Consider the following 22,737-nt stretch of genomic DNA (forward strand, 5'->3'; position numbering starts at 1 on the left):
TTATAAGATTGACTTCAGCAGTTTTTACATGATAGAAATCACATTTTCTTTTTTAATTCAGTAATAATTAGGCAATACCAGTTGCCTTGAATAACACAAAACTTTTATATACGTTGCAAATATTTATTAGTTACCCTCACTTTTTCAATGGTATTCAAAAGAGGAAAGAGAATTAGAAATATGAGACAATTTTTATGATTTTGGATATTTATAATTTCATTTCAACCTAACTGTATATTGTTTATTTGGGTAAACAACACATTTAATACATTTATCAAAATATTTAATTTTTAAATGATAATAACTGTTTAGAATATTACAGTATAATGATAAGAACTATTTATTGTTATTATTATTTTATTTTTTTATCAATTCATCCATTCCTCCCCAGGGTTGCTTTACAAAATATTCACATTCAAAAATGTTGTAGGTTTAAACCCATAAAGTCCTGTATTTACTATATTTTTCATCCAAAATTGCACTCTTTTAAAAACATACAAAAATATACTTTAAACTAATGATTTAATTGATTAAATAATTAAATAAAATTAAATAAGATTAAATAATTGAAGACATGTTATCAGTGGTTTATCAAATAAAACACAAAATAACATTTGACTTAACAAAGACCTTAAGGATCAACCAAGAGACCTGTTAATAAGCAAAACACAACCGCTTTGTCTCACCTGCTGTAATTTATATGCTTATATTTTAAATCTAAATTCTATCCATACATTTGTGTGTGATTATTTAGGCGAACACCACCTTTGAGGAGTTAGAAAGGCTCAGAAACATGGGTCGGGCCTGGGAGGAGGTGGGACCACAGATCTGGAGCTTCTTTCAGGACAGTGTGCAGATAAACATGCTTCGGGTAAACATTGTCACTTTATTGCACCAATTTCATTTTAGCCGCATGGATTCAGATCAGTAATGCTGTGCTTCAAATGGCAGGACTCCATCAGAAACCCAACAGTGATGGATCATATCAACAAAGGCCTCAGAAATGCTGCGTTCACGGGTCAACACATCCTCAACTTCTTGTACAGCGGGCCAGAGGAGGACAGAGAGCAGGACATGCCAAACTTTGACTGGAGGAACATCTTTAACCTCACCGACCAAGTGATTCGACTCATAAACCGATACGGCGAGGTATCAAATACTAGAAGAATACGAATTACTTGAAATGTATAAACACTAAAATATAATGCGTAACAATATTACAGTTACTGCTAATGCTACTACTACTGCTGGAAACAAGTAGTAGGAGGCTACTACTACTGCACTGTCACCTCACAGCAAGAAGGTCGCTGTTTCAAGTCCTAGCTGGACCAGTTGGCATTTCTTTGTGTATGAGTATGTGTGAGAATGTGAGTGTATTAGTGTTTCCCAGGCTGGAAGAGCATCTGCTGCGTAAAACATTTGCTGGAATAGTTGGCAGTTCATTTTGCTGTTGCAACCCTTGATATATCAGGAACTAAGCCAAAGGAAAATGAATATCATATATTTAATTAATATATTATTATTCTAGTAGTAGCATTCATTCATTCATTAATTTTCTTGTCGGCTTAGTCCCTTTATTAATCCGGGGTCGCCACAGCGGAATGAACCGCCAACTTATCCAGCAAGTTTTTACGCAGCGGATGCCCTTCCAGCCGCACTCTATCTCTGGGAAAAGTAGTAGCATTAATATTACTATTATTATTATTAGTGCTAGTAGAGGTACTACAGGACAGAGCACACTTTAAAGTACAGTATTGTGTCCACAATGCATTATACTTTATACTTGATTTGATTTAAATTCTATTTAACAATTATCAAATATTATGTATAGATGGCACTAAATTTAACATGTCATGCTCAGAAAAAATATCTTTAAAAAATGTGTTTATTGGCATTATAATCAGTTATGCTTATATCTATACAGTAAAAACTGTCAAATATTGAGAATAATTACTGTGAAATATTAATATAAAATGCTAGCATATGTTTAGTATTAATTATTAATTTAAAAGGTCATTTAAATGAGTAAAAAACAGGTAGCTTAATATTATATTTTTATTGTATTTTTGGACAAATAAAAAACGTGAAAAACCATGTAAAATATATAAAAAATACTAATAAATTTTTTTAAATATTCACATTTTTATGGATTTATTTTATTTATTTAAAGGTACAGCATTTATTAGTCTTCACTCTCACACTGAAAACTCTAATAAGTTGACTGAACTAAATTAATTGTGTAAACTCGTTGCCTCAATTTAATTAAGGGAGTCTCCCAAAACTTGCATACAGTATTTAAGTTTATTTAACTTGCGGTTTTGTAGACTGTACTTAAAATGTTCAGTTTACCAAAATAAATTTTAAACAAAAAATAAGCAGCCATTTATTCACATTATGATAAATAATTATACTTAAAGCCGTTTGTATTCTGATTTAAAAAAGACCTTGTATTAAAAGGTTGCACATATTAGAATTTTACAGTCAAGACTACATTTGTGAAAATGACCTGTTTTTTTTAAAGGATTAATTATATATAAAATATATTATTTTGAGCTCACTACCCTACTATTCTTAAGTTTATGCATTTTCATGGTACTTAAGTTAAATTAACTCATATTTTTAAGTGATTGGACCAAAATGCTGAATTTTACGTTATGTTCAGTCAACTTTACTTAATTGTTTAAGTAAAGACAACATTAGGGTTTACAGTGCACTTTTGGTCAACATAATCTGTCCCTGATGAATAAAGGTATAAATTTCTATCCAAAAAAAAGTCAGTCTTTCCAAGTGTGAAAAGTGAGCGGTCGGCTTCTCTAATGTCAAGTAGAAGAAAGCAAAGCGTCTGATTTCTGTCTGAGAGTTTGCCAGTGTTGGAGATCTCAGTGCTGAAAGCCTTCAAAACAAATGAGTGTGAGCTTAAGGCTGGCTGTGCCAGCGAGGGCAGGACCTTTGCCGTCTCAACCATACGGCTAAAGTGTTTGTCTCAGTCTCAGTTAGAAACACGTGAGGAGTGACAGACAAACCCAACAAATGAGTTCGATTCGATACAGCTGTCAGTCTGTCCGCCTTCACATAGAGAAAGGCAAAGAAGAGCAAATGCATGGAGAACAAAATGGCTTTGAGATCTCAGACAGACTCGTATTAAAGTTAATAGGAATCCTTTGTCTTATTTAAAGGGCTGAGCTGGAAACTAATTAACAGCAAACTATTTAATTAAACAGAAGTTTAAACGCGTTGAGTGGAGGGGTTTTGGATGCTAGTCTTGTGTTTGATTCTGATGCATTAACATAATTTCAATATACTTAAAGTGTCTCTATTTGACATTTACACAGTTTCATTTTGTTCCATGTTGTTTCTGGTGGCTTAAAAAAAAATCATGAATAATAATACAATTTTTAATAATATTAAATTTACATTAACAGAAAAAAGACGTAAAAAATGTAATGCATATTAATAAGAATAATATTATTATACACATGTCTATATATTTTTATATACTAAGAAAATAAATATTATTATATACAAATATAAGCAATACTGTGTATAACATTTATACATGTATATTTTTGTACTGTTTGTATTTCTATTTACATACTATTATGATTTGTATAAATTATTTCTTAAAACACTTACATGTGGACATTCAAGAAATTATAATAATTCATGTCACAAAAATAAATATATTTTATATTAATTAAATATAAAATATAAATTGCACCGCAGATTTTAATTAAATATATTTATTAAAAAAGTATTAAATGTATAAGAATGGGTCATATGGGACCTAATTCTGCAACATAATCATTACTACAGTATGTACAGTACATCCGGAAAGTATTCATAGCGCTTGACTTTTTCCACAATTTTAATGTTACAGCCTTATTCCAAAATGCATTAAATTAATTTATTTCCTCAAAATTCTACACACAATAGCCCATAATGACAATGTGGAAAAAGTTTATTTGAAATTGTTGCAAATTTGTTAAAAATGAAAAACCTGAAAAATCACATGTACAGAAGTTTTGACAGCCTTTGCCAAGAAGCTCTAAATTGAGTTCAGGTACATTCTGTTTCCACTGATCATTCTTGAGATGTTTTAGCAGCTTAACTGGAGTTCACCTGTGGTAAATTCTGTTGATTGAACATGATTTGAAAAGGCATACACCTGTCTATATAAGGTCCCAGGGTTGACAGTGCATGTCAAAGCACAAACCAAGCATGAAGTCAAAGGAATTGTCTGTAGACCCTTTGAGAAGGATTGTCTCGATGCACAAGGCTAGGGAAGGTTACTGAAAAATTTCTGCTGCTCTGAAAGTTCCAGTGAGCACAGTGGCCTCCATCATCCATAAGTGGAAGAAGTTTGGAACCACCAGGACTCATCCTAGAGCTGGCTGGGCATCTAAGCTGAGTGATCGGGGGAGAAGGACCTTTGTCAGGAAGGTGATCAATAATCCAATGGTCACTCTGTCCGAGCTCCAGCGTACTTCTGTGTGGGGTGAGGAGAAACTTACAGAAGGACAACCATCTGTGCAGCAATGCACCAATCAGGCCAGACGGAAGCCACTCCCCGCCTGGAATTTGCCAAAAGGCATCTAAAGGACTCTCAGACCATAAGAAACAATATTATTTGCTGAATAAAAACCTGCTTCAGAGTGCTCTTAACCTCAGACTTGGGCGATGGTTCATCTTCCAGCAGGACAATGACTCAAAGCACACCGTCAAAATATCAATGGAGAGGCTTCACAAAAACTCGGTCAATGTCCTTGAGTGGCCCAGCCAGAGCCCAGACCTAAATCCTATTGAACATCTCAGGAGAGATCTGAAAATGGCTGTACACCATCGCTTCCCATCCAACCTGAGAGAGCTTGAGAGGAACTGCAAAGTGGATGGGGCAAAAATTCCTAAAGGGTCACGAAACACCAAAACACATTTTTTGAGCTGTTGACAGTCGTATATGTGCCCCACACTGCTAAAAACACTATTAGGACACCTATATTTCACTAAAAAGTGTAAATTGGTTGTTTTTGCGTTATTTTAAGCAAATTCGTACTTCCGGTTTGAAGCGAATTTTTGAAGCTGCGTCACGGTCATGACATAATAGCGTTGTATTCCAGCGTGCAGACTGGACGTCTGTGCCAGAGTGAGGCAAAACAAGCTTGAAGTGTTGCTTTTATAGTTTGCTGCCGTTAAGTTTCGTTTTCATTTTCTCTCTGTGAGAGCTCAGCTGGAGTCACGTGTGGATTGACAGTGTACGCGACGCTCAACAACAATAACTTGCGTGTCTAAGGAGGATTATTGTTTACCTGAGAGCTGTTCTCATCTGCAAACGCTGAGATCAGATTCGCTTGTAGTATTCTTTTAATAAAGACGCGGCTCTAGTTGCTGGTGATTGTCCTGTCTACAGATTTGGTAAGTGAGCGACCAGTGCTCTTTGTTTATTCAGTTTGTTCGTATCGAACTAAGTTAACTATTGCACCGAGTGCAAACATGTTAGGACCACAACCAAACTTTAACCTCGTGTAGGGTTTTTAACCGCCTTTTGTGACCGGAATATTTTGACTGAAACTCGCGCGTGCCCAAATAGACACTCCCACACCCTCCCACTTTAGTTCCTCCGACACTCCCCCCTAAACAGAGCTGGACACGCCCACTTTTCTGACTTTTTCCAAAGTAGAGGTGTGAAAACACCCTGCTGAAACGAGGGGGTTTCATGGCCCTTTAAAGACAGGTGTGCCAGTTTGAGGCTGTAATTGCTGCCAAAGGTGCATCAACATGTGATCTATCAGGTTTTTTATTTTTTTTTAATTTGCAACAATTTCAAAGAATCTATGATCACATTGTCATTATGGGGTATTGTGTGTAGAATTTTGAGGAAATAAATGAATTTCATCCATTTTGGAATAAGGCTGAAGATAAAAAATGTGAAAAAGGTGAAGTGCTATGAATCCTCTCCAGATGCACTTTATGTATGTAAGTTCATTACTTATTCATAACATAAACTAATAAAATGTTGCAATTTACACTGTGACTGTCACTTACTGCATACCTCTTTATCTCCAGTGTCTAGTCCTGGACAAGTTCTCCAGTATCTCTGATGAGGATCAGCTCACCCATCGAGCGCTGAACCTTCTAGAGGAGGGCAAGTTCTGGGCCGGCCTAGTGTTTGTTGACATGTACTCCTGGACCACCAAAGTTCCCCCTCATGTCAAAGTCAAGATTCGCATGGACATTGATGTCGTGGAGCGCACCAACAAGATTAAAGACAGGTCTGTAGCCTGCAATGAGCCATTCCTCAAATCTTGGTTTTCTATGCATTTATTCCTCTCTATATCCTGTGTTCAGATACTGGGATCCTGGCCCAAGAGCAGATCCCATGGATGACTTGCGGTATATTTGGGGAGGATTTGCTTACCTGCAGGACATGATTGAACATGGAATAATAAAGACACACACAGGGAAGGAATGGCCGTTAGGAGTTTACCTGCAGCAGATGCCCTATCCCTGCTATGTGGATGACCTGTGAGTGACAAAATCGTGATTTTATTAGATATTTAAAAATATATATATATTAACATTGTTTATTCGTCGTCGGTCATTGTGAATTTACCAGCAAAGACTCATTGAACACACCTTAGAAAAGAATGCAAAAATGCACTTAAACTTGCATGCAGTTTTAGGCAAAATGAACCCTACGGGGTGGTATGGCAACAAGTACTTTCACAGTACAAGTTTTCACATTAATGATATTTACAGGGACATGTTATGCAGGACATATTATACAAGGACAAGTATCTGATACTACAGGAACAAAACAAACCAAAACATCAAACCAATGCATTAAAACATTGTTTTCCAGCCGGGCTTCATTCTCGGAATGTATAGTTTGTCTAAAGCAGGGATACAATCAGTCAGAGCAGTCGTCCCTCCATAGTAAAAAGCAACATTTTGTGTCTGCCGGTTTGTTTACTTGCGGGAGTTGCATTGGCATTTTTTCCGCACGTGAATTCTGACCAATCGATAAGCAGTTTAGGAAATACGTTCAACAACATCAGGCCAATGAGAGATGAGGGTTTTGTCAGATGACTGCATTTTGGTTCTTTTCAACTGGTTCGGACCAAAGCCAGCAGTGTGGAGTGAAAACGACTCAAAGACGGCAGAAAATGCAACAATCTATCTTTCATTGCCTTTGGTCCGGATCAAATGAACCGAACTACAGATGTGAAAGCACCCTAAGAGAAAAACAGCGTAATTTCAAACTGCAGATGATCAAATCATTATTAAACAGGTAAATGACTTTCTAAGTCAACCTCTCTCTTTTGTATGCTGCTGTGCTGTGTTTATACCATAGTAATATTGTGATCTCCTGATTGCAACAGAGAAATACTGGGAAATCTCTGTAGACTGATTGCATTTCATGCCGTTTAGCCTAATAATCTTAAAATGTGAGCAAAAATCACCTATTTTGTCTTCACTTTAGACATTACGCTAGATCATTCAAATAATAGCTCAAAAATGACAGTGGAGAATTAGCAACAGTTTCTGCTGTTCTGACCGTCAGCTGCAGATGTGAATGAAGGGCAGAAGAACGTAGTTCCTCTTACTAAAGGATTTTGAGGATTTTGAGGATTTTGGATTTTTTATGTGTTTGATTTTCTTTTTTATATACACAATTATGCCATCAAACTGTTGTATAAATGCAATATCACACTCGTAGCAGTGCGATGTGGCTGTATATCGTCACTGAAAGGACATTAAGGCATATACAGCCACATCGCACTGCTACGAGTGTGATATTGCTCATATCAAGTCCGATATTTCAGACTGATTATGTTTATCGTAATTTATTGTATAATTATATGATCATTCTCATTTTCACATTTAGATATCTATTGTGATAAATGAAAGTGATAGTTCACTCAGAAATGAAGATTTACTCACTGTTTACTCAGGCACAAGTGATTTCAAAACTTCTTTGTTGAACACAAAACATGATACTTAAAGAATGCTAAAAAAAACAGCAACCATTGACTTCCATAGTAGAAAAAATAAATACCATGGAAGTTAATGGTTACCGATTTCAACATTTAAAAAAATATCTTCTTTTGTGTTCATTATGAGAAAGAAACTTAGTGAAATATGAGCAAATGATGACATCATTTTAATTTTTGGCCTGAACTATCCATTTGTTCTTTAAGATTATTCAAATTGCATATTTTGGCATATTTTGGCCCTTAAAATAATATATTTTTTTGTCTTAGTCTCTTCTTTCAATCTAGAGGAGCCTAATGTTGGGTGTATATAAAATATGACAGTCAAACAGAACATTAATATTGTTGCATATTTACTATTTGTTCTATTATGTAATGTTTTTTTTTTCTTCACCTTCATTCATAACCCACGCTGCAGCTTCATGCTGACCCTGAACCGCTGCTTTCCGATTTTCATGGTTCTGGCCTGGGTTTACTCTGTGTCGATGACGGTGAAGAGCATCGTGCTGGAAAAGGAGATGAGGCTGAAGGAGACCCTGAAGGCCATGGGCGTCACAAACCGCGTGCTCTGGTGCACGTGGTTTATCGACACCTTCTTCATGATGGCCTCCAGCACAGCCCTGCTCACTCTTATCATCATGGTGAGAGATGGTGTCCAAAAACACACTAAAACATGCTAACTGAAAAAAAACTAAGTGTGCAGCTTTAAATTTTAGCAGAATAGTGCTTAAATAAAATATTGTGGTCAAGTAAAAGGCTTTCAGCTGAGATTTCAGATTTCATTTTTGTGCTATACTGACCTCTTGTGGCTTTAATAGTTTTCTAACCATCTAGATATTTTTTGTTATATTTTTTGTACATGTATTTATTTATTTTGTTAGTTTTTCCAGTTGTAAGTTTAATAGTTTTATTTTTAAGCAAATATTTACTTTATTGAGCAAAAGCTTGCTAAACTTTAAAAATAAGAAAATGAATGATTCCTGTTTCAAATGAATGATATTCTGTGCTATTCAGAAAATCCTTCGGCGAAGGGTTTCCATAGGGATGTTAAGCAGTTTTCAGTGTTCATAATAATAGTAAAAGGGTTTTTATACTTTTTTTTTAAATTTATTTATTTATTTATTTTTTTATTAGGAACAAACAACCAGTAAAATCAGAACAAAACAAAACATACAGATACATACCTACTTATACTAATACACACACACATATCAAATATATACCTGTATATATATATATATATATATATATATATATATATATATATATATATATATATATATATATATATGTATATATATATGTATATATATATGTATATATATATATATATATATATATATATATATATATATATATATATATATATATATATATATATATATATATATATATATTATGACCCTACTATCTAAATGTAGCAATCGAGACCCACTAGACCAGGCAACGTTTTTCCAATCTTCTATTGTCGAGTTTTGGTGAGCCTGTGCGACCTGAAGCCTCAATTTTCTGTTCTTAACTGACAGGAGTGGCACTCAGTGTGGTCTTCTGCTATTGTAGCCCATCTGCCTCAAGGTTGGACGTGTTGTGCATTCAGAGATGCTCTTCTGCATACCTTGGTTGTAACGAGTGGTTATTTGAGTTACTGTTGTCTTTCTATCACCTCAATCCAGTCTGGCCATTTTCTTCTGACCTCTGGCATCAATAAGGCATCTGTGCCCACGGACGTGCCGCTCACTGGATATTTTCTCTTTTTTGGACCATTCTCTGTAAACCCTGTAAAGAGATGGTTGTGCATGAAAATACTAGTAGATCTTCAGTTTCTGAAATACTCAGACCAGCTTGTCTGGCACCAACAAATAGCAACAATATTAATATTATCAAAAATATCAGCATTAACTGTTAGCAAACATATTTTATCAATTTATCAATGAAATACCTCCATAATCATGTACATTTTCAAGAATAATTAATAATGTTATTAAGGAGAGAACTAGCAATTTACTCAAGGTTTTCTCAAAGACTTGTTTTTGTGTCCTGAGCACATATGTCATTCTTTCCTTTTTTTTACAACTTGTGTCATTATTTTGAATAATTTGTTTTCATCAGAAAGACTTCTTTATGTTATTTCCAGGTTCAAGCTTTTTTAATTGTTGCCATTAATAGGCTAAATAAACATCTTTCCTCCTTTTCAAAATATTAAAGCTTTTTGAGTGGTGAATAAGCATGTTAGATTGATTTTTTTGGATCGTGGAACAAAATAAATCTTTTTTAAAAATAGTGTAAAACATTTGAGCGGCAGAGTATGGCACAATGCAACGTTTCAACGTAATGTAATGTGTATTTATATAGTGCATTTATTGTGTATGCCCATACACCCAAAGCGCTTCACAATCATTAGGGGGGATCTCTCCACACCACCACCAATGTGCAGCATCCACCTGGATGATGAGATGGCAGCCACAGGACAATGGCGCCAGTGTGCTCACCACACACCAGCTATTGGTGGAGTGAAGAGACAGTGATAGAGCCAATTTAGTGGATGGGGATGATTGGGAGGCCATGATCGTAAGGGCCGATTAAGGGTCTTTGACCAGGACACCGGGGTTACACCTCGGCTCTTTACGAGAAGTGCCACAGGATTTTTAATGACCCCAGAGAGCCCACTGACAGTATAGTGTCCCCTTCACTTTTACTGGGGCATTAGGACTCACACAGACCACAGGTTGAGCGCCCCCTGCTGGCCTCTCTAACACCACTTCTAACAGCAACCTAGTTTTCCCATGTGGTCTCCCATCCAAGTACTGACCAGGCTCAGCCCTGCGTAGCTTCAGTGAGTAACCAGTCTTGGGCTGCAGGGTGATATGGCTGTGGCAATAGAATATAAATAATATAATGATAATATTGTAATTTCAAGAATATAAATGTGCATCTTTGTTTTCTCACAGGGAGGAAAAGTGCTGAACTACAGCAATCCCATCATCCTCTTCCTCTTCCTGCTCACTTTCACCACAGCAACCATCATGCAGTGCTTCCTCATGAGTGTGTTTTTTAATAAGGCCAATCTGGCGGCGGCCTGCAGTGGCATCATTTACTTCACCCTGTACCTGCCGCATGTAGTCTGCTTCGCCTGGCAGGACCGCATTACCAAAGACATGAAAATCATGGCGGTATGTTACACGAAAACTCATGATTGAACTGAACTGATAATGTAAGTTCTTATAAAGGTTTCTCAATGAAGAAAACTGCAACTTCAAGGTAAAATTTGCCCAATAATTGCAATTTGAGGCTAGAGAACATTAAAGGAGATTTTTAAATGGGGTTTTGAGGGATTCAAAAAAAGCTACTGGCACTATTAGAGCAAATAAAACAACATAAAATGCTGAATCAATGACTACTGGCACTTAAAAGGTCTTCATTTATTCATCCTCCACTTGTTTCAAACCTGTTTGAGTTTTTCTGTTGAACACAAAGGCAGATATACTGAAGATTGCTGGAAAAGAACTGCCATTGTCTTCCATTGTTTTTTTATTACTACTATTTATACCAATAGCTGCTTTTCCCCCAAAATTCTTCAAAATAACTTGTATTATGGTCTTTGGATCTCTGAAGATTCCAAATAATCAAGTAATCAGTTTCTGGCACTTTTAGAGTGAAAAAAAAAAAAACATCTACAGGCAAAATACAAGTCATTCACATGGCTTCTGAACATAAAGGAAATGAATGTTTGTAGGCCTGATGAAATAGTCAGACACAGATAAGTGACATGGAAATAAGGACCATACAGCTAAAAACTGTACAACTAAATATTAGTATCTTTAATATGACTTTTTAATGTCTATCTCAGTTTCTGTCACTGAAGTTCTAGAGAAAGACAAATGTTTCATTGAACGTTGAATGTTTTAAGTTATTATTTCCTCATGTTGAGATTAATTTAAACTGTAATTTAACTGTACTTTAATGCAATTTCTTCTCAGATGTAGGTTAAAATCTTGAGCATGAGTATAATTTGCTTATATGGCAAGCTGAATAATAGTGAAATCTCTGCTAAAATACACTGTGATTGGTATTATTTTAGTTTTGCCTGTATGTACAGTGGCTAAAACCTTATTTTTAATCGCCTATTATTCTTATCTGCAATGTATGTTGTCCTTGTTTCAACAATGAAACATTGTGAATTTATTTTCATTAACCTTCAACTCATATTTAGTAGAGGATATTAAGCAATCTAATAATGATTCACAGTTAATCGTAAGTTTATTTAGGCTAATAATATGCAAAAGACAAAGGAATTAAAAAAAGAGGGTGTTAAAATAAACAAAAAAACTCACCTTTTCGTCCTTTACAGCGTCACTGAGCTACAGTATAGTCACTGCACAATAAGCAAATGCCAGTTGTGTCCACTCTCACTCTCTGTCATCTGTGCTGTCAAATCGATGAAGATGTTGTCTTAATTTGCTGGTGCTGTTTTTCTATTCACTTGTTTTCTTAAGTTGCAGCACATTATGCTCTCTCTCTTTTTACTAAATGGATAGTTCATTTAAAAAAAGAAAATTTCCTAAACTTTTCCTAAACTCGCACAAGTGGTTATAAACTTTTATGAATGAACACAAAACATTATGTTCAGAAAAATGTTTGGAAAAAGCAGCCATTGAAATCCATAATAAAAAAGAAAAAATAAGAAACTCAAACAGGTTTGAAACAAGAGGAAGATGTGTAAACGATGACAGAATAAAAATATCTTAAATCTTAAAAACAAAATTTTAGGCCTTAAAAATATAGCTATCCAATCTGGCCATAACTAACATTCCACTTTAAAAATGATTGTTATAAAAAATAAAAAAAAGTTTTATTTTGAACTACGGTTGTTAAAAACAAGTGTATGTAAAAAAACTAGAGCTTGCTTTGTTTTGAAACATTATTTAAAATAAGAAATAACTAAGAAAAATAAATTAAATAACAATAATTATTATTGTACTATTAAATGTATTAAGTTATAATTTTTTTTTCATATGATAAATAAAAAAAATCTATTTGGGCTATTAGAAAAACTCCTTGGCATGTAGCCCTGTATGAGTCTAAAATTTAATTCATAATGCTCTTCAAAATGTCTTTAAAAGTCTTAAATTTAACTTGGTGAAACCTGCAGAAAACCTGTATAATGTACTAATAAATATTTTTTGTAAATTGATGCCAATTTTTTGGATGAATTATCCGTTTAAAAGTGATTCTCTACATCTTAAACTGTGTACCGTCCACAGAGTCTGATGTCCCAGGTTGCGTTTGGCTTTGGAACGGAGTATCTGTCTCGGTATGAAGAGCAGGGCCTCGGCCTGCAGTGGGATAACATCCAAACCAGTCTCCTGGAGGGTGACGAGTTTTCTTTTCTCAACTCCATCATCATGATGGCAGTGGATACGGTTCTGTATGGCGTTCTCGCCTGGTATCTCGATAGCGTCTTCCCAGGTAAATTATATTTAGGTTAAGGCTGCACAATATATCATTTCAGCATCGATATTGCAATGTGCTAATCTGCAATAGTCACATCAAAAGATCTGGAATGTCAAGTTGTTATATATATATATATATATATATATATATATATATATATATATATATATATATATATATATATATATATATATATATATATATTTTTTTTTTTTTTTTTTTTTTTTGTGCTGCCCAGTAGTATAATTGAAAATCTGGGAGCCGTAAACCTCAATTTTCTTTAGATTTGCACAACGTTTTAAAAGCAATCCTTTGTGGATGGTTATTCCAAATAAAATTGCTAATGAATTTGCTCTTCAGTGTTAGGACTCTCAATAATGACTTCAAACCACAATGAACTGAGCTAAACTGAACTGAACTTAAACACTAAAAACTGAACTACCCTGATCCAGTTACTAGGACCATTTATGTGAAGCTGCTTTGACACAATCTACATTGTAAAAGCGCTATACAAATAAAGCTGAATTGAATTGAATTAATTTGTTTATTTAAAGATTTGAAAAATGATTTATTTAAATAGCAGGGTAGAGACAGAAATAAATAACTATAATGTGGCAATACATTCATTTTGTACACATTTATTCTTCCCAGGAGAGATACAGTATTAGCAATAAAGACTAATATTCTAAATCATCCATGATTATTTATTTATTGTGAGATAATTATTGCTAAACAGATCCTCAAGGTCAGGAGATTTCACTACGCCCAAAAATGTATAACCCATCTGACTCCAAGTGAAAGGTGATATATTGTGGAGATTTTAAGTAATTGACGAAGATAATAAGCAGGCATTACACTTAGTAAAGGACATTTTGTAGCCTGATATGTTGACAAATTCATTAATAATACTAAGTGTTGCAGAAATAGATTAATCAGTTTAGATTTGATTATTGAATTTAAGTACCTCAATACTGTTAGACTCCACCGAAAACAACAAAACGCTGTTTATTACATATTTACATTTTGTTCTGTTGTTTTCCTCTGCTTTAATTGAATTTAAGTTATTTTGTATATTTAGGGATAGTTTTATGCTGATACATTCCTCTACAATATCATCCCAATCAATGTAACACTATCCAAAGAGTTTAACTTAAGTCATATTGTGAAATTATATTCACATCGCAATATATTTATCACAGAAAAACAAAATGTCGCAATGTCAGATTTTTACAATATCATACAGCCCTATTTTAGATTCATGCATATTTATTAATCTAAAAAAATATCAGAGAATCAAATTTAACACGTTATGTTTATCATCAGGACAATACGGTATTGGTCGGCCTTGTTACTTTCCAATCCAGCCTTCTTATTGGTTAAACAGACCCGAGCCTCTAAAACAAGGTGAGTGACTTTTTATGTTGTAAGTGGCTTCTTATCTTATTATTATTATTTTTTTAATGGGAAATCAATCTTTCTGCACAGTCCCTGGAAAGCCAACTGTGGAGAAACCTGCTTTTGATAATCTAGTGAACAACACTGATGACCAGGCCAAAAACCACACAGCACCCGAAAAACCTCCAGAGCCCCCCGGGTCATGCAAACATGGAGACATACGGGAGAAACTGGAGAGAGAGAAACTACAGAAGAGGATAGTGGAAGAGGAGATCAATAGGAGCATGAGCACAGATTCATCAGGTGTGTTATACAACGCAATACTGATTGCGTTGTATAATTATTACAATTATTACTCAGCCTCTGGCCATCCAAGATGTACAGCAGGTCACTTTTCGCATTATTACAACCATTTGAAAAGAGGTTTAGTTTACTAGCATTTTAAGAGTCATAAAAACTCATTCAGGTTTTAAATCTGCCACTATGCTAATGCATAGGTATTTGTAGCTCCACCCTCTTTTGGAAAAAAATAGCAATCTCATTTGAATTTAAAGCGACAGTCACCAAAACAGCACAATTAGGATCAAAGCCTTAAAGGGGCAGTTTCAAAGAGTTATTTGTGTGGTATTTTGAGCTTAAACTTTACACACATACTCTAGGGACATCAGAAACTTATTTTACATCTTGTAAAAAGGGTCATAATAGGTACGCTTTAAGGATAGTGACAATGAGTACATTTACATGGACACCAATAATAAAATTTTAATATGATTAAGACAATACTCTGAGTCTACCATATAAACAGTGATTTTTGATTCATTTAATCTGATTAAAAATAAGGTTGAACTAAACAGAAGTGGAATTAAGACATGTGGAGTATGCCGATTTTGGTCCCAAAACTGAAGTGCAGTACACTTTTCCAGCAGTTCTTACTTCATACGCGCATCCAATACCTCAGTTTGTCACGCGGGGGCATGAATGAAGTGTTCCTGAATGAAAGTTAAACTGCTGGACTGCATGAAACACCCAAAATGACACGAAACTCCAGAGGAAACGTAAATAGAATGGTGACCCAATTACATTACTCAAACTTTGCATTATAACATGTAAAACGGTATCATGAAAGGAACATTCAAAAAGCAACTCATGTAAACTCCTTATTCACATTATTGTCTTACTCGGATTAAGGCAATTTATTTGATTAGTGATATCCATGTAAACGTAGTCACTGTTTATACAACTGGTCCCATGTTAGCCATGCAACATAAGCATCTAGCATGAAAGTGGTAAATACATGGATTGAATCTAATGTTTTTTTAGCATTTGAAAAGTGCTTGAAACTGCTTGAAAATGTAAACTTTCATACTAGTAATTGATCTATTAAACTATTTATATAAAGCAAAATAGTTTTGTTTCCTGATTAAAATGAAAACAAATGCATTAAGATTACCACTTTGTAAATGCAAAAATTAAAAAACTAAAAAATATATAAAATAAAAGATTAAAAACATTCACTGTTCTAGTTTTTGTTTTGCTTCTAGTTTAAAAAAAACTTTTAAACCAAAAAGCAAAAACTGCCTCGTTTACAGAAATATTGTAAAAATATATTGGGTTTTTCCCTTAAAGCAAGCTAAATAATCTGCTAATTGGGTACGGAAAATAAACTTTCTTCAAAGCTAAAACAAGATTATTTTACTTACCCGTTGGCAAATTATTTTGCTTGTTTAAAGAAAAATTTCATTTATGTTCATTTTGACATTATTTCTGATAACATGCCTATATTTTTTTTCCTGACTAGACTAAAAAAACCTCTTGATTTAGGATTTTTTAGATATTTAGACTAGAAACGAGACAAAACAGTGTTGAAGTCAGATTTATTTATTTATAAAGTATTTAAGTATGTAATTTGCAACACTGGCTCATTGTGAAAACGTACCCCTGTATACGTTTCTGGAGAGCGCAAATTATGTAGCCAAAGCTAAGTATGGCTGCATTTCGTCTTTAAAATTAATGCTACGGGGCGGTATAATGCCACCGACGGCTTCTGTTTCTTTTCGCGCTACTAGCTGACTGCTTACCTCCATGTGGACTGCTTTTCCGCTGCTACCACTTTGCCCAATGGCTTGCTTTGTATGTCGTCAGATGTAAGATGCAGAGAGATGTTGACCACGATGACGGGGTTCGACTCCAGCAAAGAACGATTAAATAAAGTGGGTAGAACAAAAACAAAAGGCAAAAAATAAAAAAAACAAGTAAATAACAGGGTGAGAACATGGTAAGATCTGAAAACGTTGTAAAAATCAGGAGGCCGCGAGGGCTTTTCTTTTTCTGGATTGCTTTTAAAAGTTTAAGTTTTAAAAGGGTTTAGGGAAGGTGGTGGGTGGATCAGTGCTTTTGGAAACACTGTCGGTTGGGTATAGAGAATGGGGTGGGTGGGGATATACGTTCAATTCAATTCAATTCAATTCAGCTTTATTTGTATAGCGCTTTTACAATGTAGATTGTGTCAAAGCAGCTTCACATAAATGGTCATAGTAACTGGAACAGTGTGGTTCAGGTTTTAGTGTTTAAGTTCAGTTCAGTTCAGTTTAGCTCAGTTCAGTGTGATTTAATCATTACTGAGAGTTCAAACACTGAAGAGCCAATTCATCGATGCGTAGCTCTACCAATCCTGAACCATGCGAGGCAGTGGCGACAACGGAGAGGGAAAAAAAACTTCACCTGATGGGAGTGAAGAAAAAAAACCTTGAGAGAACCAGACTCAGTTGGGCACGACCATTTTAATTTCTCCGCTCGCCAAAAGTCTTGTGCAGAGCTTCAATCGCCGTGGTTTATGCTGGAAGATGGCCTCAATAAAGACTCGTCTGTCGTCTGTCGTTGGCCGGTCGGACCGTCTGACGATCAGTCAGTGAGTCAGGTAGTCGACAGCGGCCTCTGGTAGATTTGCACAACAACAGCAGGCTCGAATGGCACTCGTGAGACAAATTTGAGATCTGAAAAAGCGTACACAGTGGCTTCTGGCGGATACGCGAAAACAAAAGCTGCAAAAAAACGTGGCTCCTGAGACGTATTTCCTGCTGTCCAGAAATGTATGCAGGGGTATGTATCAATAATAAGACTGGGTTGGTAATTTGCCACACTTGTAAAGTGCCAAAAAAGTTCGAGAATACACCTGGAAAGTGATTGAAATGTGTTTAAATTTAGAAACCCTATAAATAATTCCATATTTCGTTGTTTATTCTGTCAGATGTATTGTGGCTCTCCAAAGTACATAATACTTTCTTAAAAAATATATATAGTATCTTTCAGGGGAAAACTTTCATTTTGCTGTACAGTATTTTGTGAAGGAGCCTATTACAACAAACAGGAAGGTGTTGTTTCTTTTCTTACCCCTTGGAAAGGATCCCATCAGATGAATCCCTACACCTTACCAGGCTTATCTGCTTGACTAGAGCGCAGGCATCCAGCAGGTTTCTTGGCTTTGAACCGACGGAGTCCTATGGGAGTAATTACTGCAGTCTTAGTTTGGCTGGCATTATCCATCAGCACTTGCCAGCCTGTCTTAAGTTCAAGCACACTGTATAATGTGGCGCCAGGCATGTATATGACTCACAAGTCCACATGTACACACTTGATGCACAAATTCACCTCTGTGAGTGTCCTTTCTGGAAATACACTGACCTTGTGTCTGTTTCTTCGGCTGGTGGATTGGAATGCTGGTTTCTGTGTTTGTCTTATTACCAGTTAATGTATATTAGAAACGTTAGGGATGTTTATTCTGTTACCTGTGACTGTAACATTCCTTTCTTCTCACGGATCATGGTGTAAACGTAGCTTTTCCTATTAAACATTTACCATGGTAGCCATGGTTTCATACAAAATAATAGATACTTCAGATTTTGTTTTTCCAATTCATTCTTTGTTAATAATATTTTAAAAGCTTTTTAAATTTGTTTTAAAATAATTATAAATACACTAAGAATAAATATAAAACCCTCTGATCAGTTTTTTTTCCCCAGGTGATGTTTAACGGAAAATATGGAAGCCCATTTCTGCCACAGAATAATAAAAAAATAAATGTTTAATAAAATGTAAAAAAAAATATACAAATAATTAAATATAAATAATAAATTATAAAGTCACAATACCAAGTTATAGTTGCAATTCCGAGTAATAAAGTCAGAATTCTGAGTTATAAAGTGGCAATTCCAAGTTACAAAGTCAGAAATTCGAGTTATAATTTCGCAAATCCGAGTTATAAAGTCAGAATTCTGAGTTATAAAATTGCATTTCAGAGTTATAAAGTCACAATTTTGAGTTATAAAGTCAAAATTTAGAGTTATAAAGTTGTAATTCCGAGTTATAAAGTCAGAGTTCCGAGCTATAGTGAGAATTCTGAATTATAAAGTCGCAGTTCCAAGTTATAAAGTAGCAATTTCAAGTTATAATGTCAGAATTCCGAGTTATAGATGCAATTCCGAATTATAAAGTCAGAATTCAGAGTTATTAAGTTGCAATTCTGAATGACCTGGAATTGTGACTTTTATAACTCGAAATAGCGACTTTATAACTCGGAGTTCTGACTTAATAACTCGGAATAGCGACTTTATAACTCGGAATAGCGACTTTATAACTTCGAATTTATAACTCAGAATTGTGACATTATAACTCGGAATAGCGACTTTATAACTCAGATTTCTGACTTCATAACTTGCAATTCTGACTTAAAATAATCGGGTTTCAACTCATTTTTTTAGGTTATACAAAGTTTAACTTAATATTTTTAGTTAGTTTGATTAATGTAATTTGAGATGACTAGAAAAATTAATGAGATTCGACTAAAAGAAAGGCAACAAGAGTTTATTTTACGGTGTGGAGACATCTTAATAACTTTCCAATCTTGTATTCCTTTAGGGAAGGTATTTTTTGAGCCCGAGCCATCAGGTTTGGTGGCTGGAGTGTGTGTGGAGAATCTGTATAAGGTGTTTAGCGGCAGCTCTAGACCCGCTGTGGATGGTCTGAGTCTCACCTTCTATGAGGGTCAGATCACTGCCTTCCTCGGCCACAATGGTGCAGGAAAAACTACCACAATGTACGTACAGTCTCCAAACTCACCGATATTGATCTTTGTTTATATATGGTAACATCAGGCGTTGGATGTTTTCTCTTCTTTTCTACAGGTCTGTTCTCACCGGCATGTTTCCTCCCACCTCTGGCACAGCATACATTTATGGGAAGGATATACGAACTGACATGGACGCCATTCGTAAATCTCTGGGAATGTGCCCTCAGCATAATATCATCTTTCACCAGTTCGTAAACCTTTATGTGTTTTCACTGTGAAGGATGTTTATACATCTGCTGTGAGAATACTGATCTATTATTTATGCAGCTTTTTCTTCTGAGATAACATTTTAAGATCTCATTAAGCTACCACCCCCAAACCAGGACTAGTCTGACTCTAAATGTTTTTTATTTTGTTTCTGAAATCAGGTTAAACTGGTTTCAAATCATGCTAGCAGCATACTAGAACATTAGCAATGTGTTAAATCATAGCAATACGCTAACCATGGGAAAAAAACATGTTTATTCATGCTAGTGATGTTTAAATATGTTAACAACATAGTGAAACAAGTTAGAAACATGTTGACAACATGCTAACAGAATGCTAACTGAAACATGTACCAACATATTTTATTCATGCCGGAAACATGTTAGCAATCTGTTAATTCATGCTAGCAACATATCAGAAAAATGTTAGCAACATCATAATTAATGTTAGCGGAGAAAATACTAATGAATGCTAGAAAGGTTGTCTGTGTTTTGTTAGTCATGCTATACCCTGCTGAAAAATCCAGCTTAAACCAGCCTAGGCTGGTTTGGCTGGTTTTAGCTGGTTTTAGAGGGGTTTTGGCCACTTCCAAGCTGGTTTCCAGCCATTTCCAGCCTGGTCTTAGCTGGTCAGGCTGGGAGATGACCAGCTAAAACCAGCTTGACCAGCCTAGCCAAGCTGGGAGTCCAGCCAAAACCAGCTATATCCAGCTTAAACCAAATGGCCAAACCCCCTCTAAAACCAGGCTGGTCAACCAGCTAAAACCAGCCAACCAGCCTAGGCTGGTTTAAGCTGGATTTTTCAGCAGGGATGCTAGTTTCATAATAATTAATTTCCTCTAACATGCTAAAATGCTAGCAATCTGTTAAAAAAATAAAACAAACTAGCAATATATATAGCAATATATATTTCAAGAAAAAAAACTTGTCTTAATTTATGTTAGCAATCAACTTGCTAATTCATGCTTGGAATGTGGAAATCATAATAGAAATATGTTAGCAACATGTTAATTAATGTTAGCAAAATACTAGAGACGTTTTTAGCATCACAAACATGCTATATGCTACACATTTATGCTAAAAAGCCAACCATCTAGTAAAAACAAGTAAAACAAAGTATCAACTTGTATATTCAAGCTAAAAACATGCAGACATCCCAAGTTGGGAAAAGTCATATCCGGGGAAGACAAAGATGATTTGCAGGAGAGTGGGTGCGTGAAGAGCGGTGGGGGGCGTGTGCGTGCGATGTACCTGAAGAGCGGTGGGAGTGAGCTGCGCCCGATGTACCTGAAGAGCTAGGAGGGATGCGATATGGAGAGGGGTGTGTATGTATTTAAGGACCGGGCGGGGGACGCTCGATTTCTGGGAGATTATCATTCATTTGCGGGCATCCGGGAGTCTCTATGCATTTGCGGGAGACACCCGGAACTTCCGGGAGACTTGGGATGTCTGAACATGTTTGTATATTGTAAAACCTGTTAGCTAGGTGTTATAACATGCTGGTATCATGTTTCCAGTGTAATAAACTTGGTAGCATTATGTTAACAATGGTATGTTAATATTTCAAGTTAATGATGTCCTATTATTATCAGCTATCATTATGGCTATCATTATATGGTAAAACATGTTAGTAGCATTTTACAGATTCACAATGTTTTATTTCCTTGTTATGTGACACTTTCTGATTGGCTTTGTGAGGACAAAATCTAAGTCTGTCAGACTTTACTCATGCTGTTTATTTGATATCTTTCTCTTCTGCAGTATGACAGTAGCAGAGCACATCTTATTCTACTCTCTGCTGAAGGGCAGGCCATTACCTGAAGCCCAGCTAGAGGTGGAAAACATGCTGGAAGATCTCGGTCTCCCTCACAAGAGGAATGAGGAGGCACAAAACCTGTCAGGTTTGATCATTGAATCTTAGAAGGGTTATTTTATTTTACAATTCCATCCTCTGCAGTCTGAACCTAGTTCTGCTTCAAAGCTACATTTGTGCAGAATAACAAAGGGATTTTGTTTTTGTATGCAGGTGGCATGCAGAGGAAGCTCTCTGTGGCCATGGCTTTTGTTGGAGGTGCTAAAGTGGTGTTTCTGGATGAACCCACATCAGGAGTGGACCCATATTCCAGACGCTCCATCTGGGACCTTCTGCTGAAATACCGTGCTGGTACCTGGGAATTGCATCAAATTTTGTGATAAATCAATGCACTGAGCCATCCATTTATGACTTTTATTTTTATTTATTTAATGTGCATGTAAATTATTATAATTTATTATCAATATTTATATTTGTTTATTAATATATTTCACCTCAGTTTATCAACATGTCAGTCCATCCCTGTTTCAAATTATATTTTTATTATCATATGTAATATATTAATAATAATAATAATAATAATAATAATAATAATAATAATAATAATAATAATAATAATTATTATTATTATTATTATAATTATTATTATTACATGTTATTTATATTATTATAATTTATTATCATTAATTTTAATTGTTTCCTAATATATTTCACCTCAGTTTATCAATCAATCTGTCAGTTCATCTCTGTATTAAATAA

General features: G+C 35.1%; 1 protein-coding gene across 4 annotated transcripts in view; it reads left to right on the forward strand.

The window, feature by feature from the left end:
* abca4a (ATP binding cassette subfamily A member 4a) overlaps nucleotides 1–22,737 on the forward strand; it is an 88,940-nt gene that overhangs the window by 37,240 nt on the left and 28,963 nt on the right. For all 4 annotated transcript variants that reach the window (XM_087308933.1, XM_087308934.1, XM_087308935.1 and 1 more), the window contains 13 exon segments: nucleotides 755–871; nucleotides 952–1,149; nucleotides 6,061–6,266; nucleotides 6,343–6,519; nucleotides 8,407–8,629; nucleotides 10,937–11,158; nucleotides 13,250–13,454; nucleotides 14,763–14,843; nucleotides 14,925–15,137; nucleotides 19,749–19,926; nucleotides 20,015–20,146; nucleotides 21,927–22,066; nucleotides 22,192–22,329. In XM_087308933.1, the coding sequence (XP_087165059.1) occupies nucleotides 755–871; nucleotides 952–1,149; nucleotides 6,061–6,266; nucleotides 6,343–6,519; nucleotides 8,407–8,629; nucleotides 10,937–11,158; nucleotides 13,250–13,454; nucleotides 14,763–14,843; nucleotides 14,925–15,137; nucleotides 19,749–19,926; nucleotides 20,015–20,146; nucleotides 21,927–22,066; nucleotides 22,192–22,329 (2,230 nt within the window).

The sequence above is a fragment of the Danio rerio genome, chromosome 24 (assembly GCF_052040795.2).
Source record: "Danio rerio strain M-AB ecotype USA chromosome 24, GRCz13ab, whole genome shotgun sequence".
NCBI lineage: Eukaryota > Metazoa > Chordata > Actinopteri > Cypriniformes > Danionidae > Danio > Danio rerio.